The sequence below is a fragment of the Vicia villosa genome, unplaced genomic scaffold (genome assembly GCF_029867415.1).
Source record: "Vicia villosa cultivar HV-30 ecotype Madison, WI unplaced genomic scaffold, Vvil1.0 ctg.003080F_1_1, whole genome shotgun sequence".
Taxonomy (NCBI): domain Eukaryota; kingdom Viridiplantae; phylum Streptophyta; class Magnoliopsida; order Fabales; family Fabaceae; genus Vicia; species Vicia villosa.
In genome coordinates, this window is record NW_026706109.1 from 22,692 (window position 1) to 30,736 (window position 8,045).

The window sequence follows — 8,045 nt, forward strand, 5'->3', positions numbered from 1 at the left end:
TTTATTTATTAATTTGATTGAAGAGAGGGTGAAAACGTCTGAAAAACAAACTACACCGCAAGAAGCCTAGGGGTAACAATCCCCTTCACATCCATATCTAACAGCTTCTTGCAATCAATTGGACAATCTGCGAAAAAAACACACAATTCATCCATCAGGATCCAATTAGATAACAGAGGCCAGTTCCTTTTTCCTTCATTATTAACAACCTCCCACAACTTTGCGTTAGTTAGCTGATCAGATATTTGAATGTTACAACCCACCAAACGCATACCTTCTACTATCCACGCGTCCTTGCAAAAGTTTATATTCCTATCATATTCAATATTCCACCAACTACAATCCTGTAATATGGTCCACACCTTGGCAATAGATTTCCATAGGGTAGAATTTGTTACCTTCGCTTCTATCATGTCCACATTAGTATCACATTTGTATTTCCCACGTAACCCTTGGCACCAAAGCTCCCTAGTGCTCACTTGGAGTCTCCTACCAATCTTCAGAATGCAGGCTTCGTTCATCTCTTTCAATCTTCTAAGGCCAAGACCTTCATTCCTTCATGGTTTGGAAATCGTATCCCACCCCACTACATGGTATTTGCATCTTTGCTCAGTATCACCCCAAATGAAACGACTTTAAATGCGATGAATCTCGTCAATACAACCTTTTGGAATGAGGTTGGTGATCATATGATACATAGGAATAACTTTATTTATTTGTGATAACTTATAAAAAAAATTATCACATCGTTCATATGGTTTTTTCAATTTATTTTCATAAATTTTTTAAGATGATTAAACTTTATTTTTGTATTTTAATTCAAAGTATAAAATATAATATAATAATAACAACGTTATTTATATATTTTTTAAATAGGCTGATCTGATAAGCTTTTAAAAAATATTATGGCTCATGACCTAACCTTTTTAATTAAATAAACTTATTTAAAAAATTAGGTCTTCTCTATTTATAAAAAGTTTGTCCTAATATGGGTTTATATAAGTTAGGTCATATGTCAATGTTAGTTGACTTGGCATATTCGCATCCCTAATAGTGTGGGAGAAGAATGAAAGTTTTTGAACTTAGAAGAAAATGACCAAATTAAATGGATAAGATGGTTTAGAACTTATGGGAGAAACTTTTATATTAAAACTTTTATTTTGATCGAATTTAAATTTGCGCGAAGTATAGTCTGTTTTGAGTGTGAGAATTCTCACGAATTTGTCTTTTAGAACATGTGTCTCGTTGCGTTGAAGTGTATGTATGTTGTATATAGACTGCCCTTAGTTTCGATTCTCAAACAATGTGTGACTATTTTGGCCAGCTCGAAACAGTTGCTCTCCAATTGAGGCTAAGAGGCACGATGCGAACTACAGTTCCTACACATGGCACCAATTTTTCGGTCGATCTTAAGTCCACGTCACTGTAGCTATGAGGTATTGTCTGCTTTGGATGGGAGAACCCTCACGACTTTGTCTTTTAGAAAAGAAGCTCCGTTGGATTGAGATGTATGAATGTTGTATATGAATTGTTCTTAGCTTCGATTCTCAATCAATGTGAGATCATTTTGGCCAGTTTAGAACAGTTGCCCCATAGTCGATGCTAAAGGGTACAGTGCAAACTTCGATCACAAACAACATCATTCTAACGTTAAAGAACTAGAAATGTGTAGTAAAGAGGTGAAATGAAGTCTTGGTGCGGTGGAGCAAGTTTCGGGTGTGGCGGAGTAAAAGTAATACGAGAGTGAGAATAAATTAAATGTCTGAAATGATGTGATCTGGTCTTTATATAGTATGGACGGTTAAAATCATCCGCATGTGATTTAGCGCCTTATACAGATGGCCGTTTGATTAGATATCAATTGTGAGAAATGTGACGGAGGGCGTGATCGTGTATGCTTGACATAAATGAGGGTGCACCTGTTCGACTTGCCTTTTCTTTTAACACTTGTTATTGAGTCTTCTTCGTAGGCCTTGTGGACAACCAGAACATATTCTACACACAAAAAATGTATACCAATGATCCATGTATGACAATATCAAGATTTATTTAGTATCCATGTATCACAATATCAAGATTTATTTAGTATATGTTGGTCCCAAATTCAAGCTAACAAATCCAAACTTCAATTTCAAATAAAAAATATACATTACATAGTTAACAATTGGGAAGGAGCATCTAAAACACAACTCCTCAACAATCATTCAATCAAACCCAAATATTCAAAACCATACTACATATCTAAATATGTACACACACATTTTGACTTTACAGAATTTAAATGTTCATCAACATTGACCAATATCATTGTCTGAAATGGCCTGAGGAATACCATCCAGCAAGCAAAAAACTGGAGGAATAGTTAATGTCTCTGAGTTTCCATAAGCATTCCAACAAAAAGCATCATTTAATATATCTCCTTGAGAAGGAAGAAGCTCAACATCAGAGAGAGTCAAGTTTGTGCAAGGGACGGAGTCGCTGCACGCGAAATGCATAGGAGGATGTTTAATATCATAAGTTCCTCTTATGCTTGTGTAAACTATGTCTGATACAAAAACTGCAGAGGTTTTGTTGCTGCAATCTTTACTGAGACAGTAAAATTGATCAATTATAATTGGGTTTTTCACTGTATCCATGTGAATATTCTTAAATCTTACTCCAGATACTGATCCTGATCCACCTTGCCATGTCTTGATTCTTACTCCGTTATCTGAAAATTTTATAGTTGATTCTCTTACTGTTATGTTTGATACACATGCTTTGGAGTTGTGGTTTCCCAAACTTCCAATACTGGACAAAGTTAAACAAAAACAATAAGATTAAGCTCAATTAATAATGTCGATCTTGAAATTTGGTGTCTAGATGTGGCGTTATGACCTCTGTAGCACTGCCACTTATGATTATGTTCAATTTTTTTTTTTCAAATTATTACTGATACCGATGTGTTAATGTCAGTGTCGTGTCAGGTATCTATGTCTGTGTCTGTATCTGTGCTTTATAGGTTATGACTGCAAGTAATCTAGATCCATGTTGAATGTAACTTTTCATGTAAACTAATAATAAAATTACCTTATCCCATGACCTGGTCCACATGTAATGTTTTTAATATCAACATCAAAGCAACCAGTTCCAATGGAAACACAATCATCACCTATAAAAGAAAAATTCATAAAAAAAAAAATATTGTTAATGCCTTGTCTTGCTGCAAAATATAAAGGGAGCTATAGGATTATTTTGTAACTAACCATTGGAAACAATAGAGTTATATATTTTGACATCATTAGTATTTTCTATGTGTATTCCATCAGTGTTCGGGCTTAACGCGGGAGCTGTTATGACGATTGATTCTACATAAACAGTTTGGCAGCCATCAAATCTGAAATGAAATTGAGGGCTGTTTTTTATCCTAAGTCCTTTTACAGTCAAATTGGAACTCAAGAAAAACCTTATAGCCTGCAAAATCAAAATTCCAGAGTTACATTCAAATAATCATTTTCAATCATGCATAAACTAGTGCATAAGAAAAGTTTTGAAAACTTACAACTGGGCTGTCACAAGGTCCTGGTAATGTTGTTCCATTAGGCCCCTGTGGAAGAATTGTTAGCGACGGATCGGCTAGTGTTTTAACTTTTAAGCATCAAATTTTAATTTGCTTAAGATTTTTAAGTTACATTAATATATTTACCTTGTGAGGCTTACAAGGAAGATCCCACCATTTTTGTCCTCTGCCATCAATTGTACCGCCTCCTTCAAGTGACATACCATTGATTCTATAAAAGACTAACCATTGACGCCTACTGTTGTTTTTTAGCCAAGATTCTGGTCCATCGGGTGTCATAAGAGTGCCATCAACCTTCTCCATATAAACCAACAAAGTGATCAGTTAAGTCAATTAAGTTGGTAGTTCTGCAGGGACATCTGATTGCAGGGATGCGAGTTCTAACCCACGACATTCTACTTATTTACTTTCAAGCAGTGAAACGCCAAATTTGCAAACAAGTTTTACTTTTTTATCACTAATTTCCATTACTTTTCAACCTTTTATAATAGTGCTTATAAGTTATTTTGGTAAAGTATTTTAAAGAACTTATGAAAAGAAGTTGAAAAAAGATTACAAACAAGTCATATATATATATATATATATATATATATATATATATATATATATATATATATATATATATATATATATATATATATATATATATATATATATGTATGTCACAAACTCAAATAATTTAATATAAACAGCACTAAGTGCATTACCTTTAATACTATGCCACCATTACAAGGACCTGTGAAAATAGTAGATTGAACAATGAAGGAGAAACCACTAGGAACAAAGATAACATTAAGTGGTAATTCACTTTGACAAGCAGTGTCCCAAGCCATTTTAAAAGACTCAGTATCATCGGTTACTCCATCTCCAACGGCACCAAATTTTCGTACATCGAATAAACCAGATACATTTTGGCAATTATTATGATCACTAGTAGGAGGAGGACTAGGAAGTTCTTCAGGAGGAGCACTAGAATATGGTGGTGAAGGTAGTGGAGAAGGAGGTATAGAGTATGGTGGTGAAGGTAGTGGAGAAGGAGGTCTAGGATATGGTGGTGAAGGTAGTGGAGAAGGAGGTTGTGAAATTTCAGATGGTGGATTATGATAATGTTTGTGTTTTGTATGAGAATGATGTCTTGCATCAACATAAAGAAACAAAGTAAGAATATATATAGAGAATAATAGTATTAAAATAGGAGAAAGCCTCATTTTGAAAATTAAATAGTTTCTACTAGAGACTAAAATAAGAAAAAAAAAATTCTACTAAAAACTAAGAAACTTGATATTAAGACACACCAATTGGCTTATAGTGAGGAGTGTTAAGTTAAGTGTAAAGAACTAGATGAAAAGAAAAAAGGAACAAATAATAACCCTTAGTTTGGGGAAGTTGAAAGAAACAAATGAAGATTCTATCTTCTTTGTTAAAGTGACTAGCTAGTAGGAGCACTAGAACACAAGTTGCAACAAGTTTAATTGGAGTTGGATGAAATGGAATATACATGCAGAGTAAGAAAGGTTTGGGTTACTATATATAATAAGAAAAGTGTAGTGGACAAAGTGGTAAGAATTTTTCATGTGAATGTTACCAATTTTTTAATGGCTTTAGAAGTGGGAACCGACAAATATACCTTATAGGTATTGGCTTTACTTTTGAGGATGTGGAGAAAGCATTTGGCAATTTTGAAAAGAGCAAAACGGAATAACCAGAAATCAGGCTTGGTGGGTAGTGGACAAACCTATCATGTTCTTCCCATATCTATAATGATATAATTATTTTTGTTCTGTCCCAACTATAAATGATTTGTTAAGGATAATATGTTTTAAGGAATATAAACTATAAAAAAAATGAAGTATTTATTGTATTGAAAATAAGTACAAGGAAGGAAATATTTGTGGATAATATGTTTTAAGGAATATAAACTATAAAAATTGAAGTATTTAATATATTGAGGAATTCCAAGCCCTTACTGAATAATTAGCTAGTCCACCAAAAATCTCTTCAACATCCGTCAAGGATATTCCAAACCCTAACACAATAAAACAATAAAATGCGAAACATTGATGATTCTAAATACTAAAGTTGTTACAGTTAACCTCGTCGACAGAGCAAAAAATAAGTAAATACTAAAGTTGTTACAGTTAACCTCGTCGACAGAGCAAAAAATAAGTGTTGAATGGAGCCCATAATTAAATATTTGATAAGCAAGCATTTAGCAGCAGATAAGGATTAGGCGATAAAAAAATCTATCTAGAAAATCTATCTTGGTCACGGGAAAATTATATAAGATGGAAACATTCACGTCAATGTTAAGGTGTCTTGGTTAGAAAGAGGACAATGGTACTAATGAAGGTGCACAAAGGTGTTTGTGGAAGCCACATTGAAGGAGGAGTATTGGCGAATAAACTATTGAGGGTCGAACACTATTGGCCAAATTTTCAAAGGGACATCACAAACTTCATCAACAAATGCCACAAATGTCAATGATTTTCAGACCTATGTCACACCCCAACCGAGGTCCTCCATTTTGGGACCCCCGCCGTGGACATTCCACAAGTGAGGAGTTGAAATTATGGGAAGATTCCCCTTCACCCCGAGGCAATTAAATTTCTTACATGTAGGTGTGAATTACTTCAATAAGTGGATATAAGCAGAGGTAGTGTCAAAGATCACTATAGAAGGAGTAAGCCATTTATATTTGAAGTGAATTATTTGCAGGTTTGAACAATCGAAATGCATGTATTGGATAATGGAACTCATTTTTCTAATTTGAAAATGAGGGATTTTTTCCAATAATCAAGAATCCATACCAAAAGTTTCTTGGTTGAACACCCCAAAATTTTCTTGGAATTCAGTTAACTTGGGATAGTATTATGGGTAGTTTATGTTTTTCTCTAAATAATGCAATTAATGTTTGTTATTTCATGTGATTGGGAAAATTTTGTAGGCAGCGAGACATTTTGTCTCAAGTATAAACATGGCAACATAGGATTGAAAATAAATCAAGCCTACATACAACAGATTTCCACCAAGCTACAGGCCTGAAGGCAACAAATAGGAATAATTTCTGCTCTAGATAACCAATGATCATTGCCAAGAGATCATCCGTACAGTAGTATGAATTGTCCAAGTTCATACCTCTTTTCAGTAAGATTCTTCCTTGCCAAACCAGAAAGTATCCTCCCATGATCTCATCCAGAGACAGAACAGGATGCCTGCTCTGATACCAATTGAAATTCTTGTATAGCAGACCCAGATGTTCTAAAGGATGTCGAGACATCAGGTCTGTCATGAAAAGCACAGGCAAGATATACACAGTTTCACGCGGTACTAAAATGTAAATAACACAATCAATTGTTGACCAAGTTCGGTGACAAACACACCTACTCTAGGGGCTACCAAGCCAGGAAGAAGATTCCACTATCAGTAGTACTATTTTATGCAAACAACCTTCGATTTACAAATAAACAACCTCCGGTTTACCTAGTCACTACCCAATGTAACCTTTACCTTAGAAACTCATCCAAGACAAGAGAACCTCTGCTCACTCCCTAGTGATACCTAACTGTTACAACCCAGTAACAGCTATTGAAATAACAACCGAAAGACACACTTACAAGACAATACCTAGCCAAGCCCCTTGAATAAGAACACTAACTTAGAGTTGCTTAAAAGCTTCCTCCAAGAACAATACACCTTTTGCCTACGGGCTTCAAGGTGAACAATATGTCTCTTGCTTCATAGCTTTGAGACAGACATGGTGACCTTCCCGCGTCCCGGGAGGTTCACCCTTCCAAACCCTAGGATTCTACATCTTCAATCCCCTTCGACCTAGGTTACAAAACGTTATACTTATAGCCTAAACATAACCTATACCCCAACTGGACTTGGGCTTCTAATCTCAGCATATTTGCTGTTACAAATAAGCAGTAACTTCTGCTACAAACAAGGCCTTCAATCTTTAGCTTCCTAAAATGTCTCCATATTTAGAAACTATATATTCTTCGAATATTCTGATTGATTCTTTGTTGTATATTATTGATTCTTCAGACCTATTAAATAAATCACGTCTTATATGATTTGCACAATATTCAGGAATATTCTGCATTCTTCTGTAGTAGTTAAATCATAACAGATTAAAACTCTTCACTTCAGTTCAAGCATGATGTCGTGACATCCAATGTGACATGTTATTCCAGATGTTGAAATACTTCAACATAACATGTTCTAGCATTTCAGTGGGACATCTTGTTGTACATGTTCTTCTATATTATAGTTTACATTACATTCTTCCTGCTTTTATTTGTTTTACAAAACTTAATGTCAATCCTAAATTACAAGAACTAACAAAGATGTTGGGATTCAAACCCATGTGTAGGAACCCCACGGTGTTTTATTAAACAAGGGGTAAAGTGACAGTTGTAACACCCCAAATCTACCCGGTAATAATAAATAAAAATCAGAGTATAAAAGTCTTAAAACACACATT

General features: G+C 34.6%; 1 protein-coding gene across 1 annotated transcript; it reads right to left on the reverse strand.

Annotated features, from left to right (window-relative positions):
- Positions 1-2,103: 2,103 nt before the first annotated feature.
- LOC131640366 (polygalacturonase At1g48100-like) lies at positions 2,104-5,045 on the reverse strand. The gene is made up of 6 exons (XM_058910767.1): positions 4,267-5,045; positions 3,686-3,853; positions 3,542-3,586; positions 3,246-3,453; positions 3,070-3,151; positions 2,104-2,790 (listed from the first exon to the last, which is right to left on the reverse strand). Exons 1-6 carry the CDS (start codon positions 4,765-4,767, stop codon positions 2,289-2,291), a joined length of 1,506 nt encoding a protein of 501 aa, XP_058766750.1. The 5' UTR covers positions 4,768-5,045; the 3' UTR covers positions 2,104-2,288.
- Between the last annotated feature and the right edge of the window lie 3,000 nt (positions 5,046-8,045).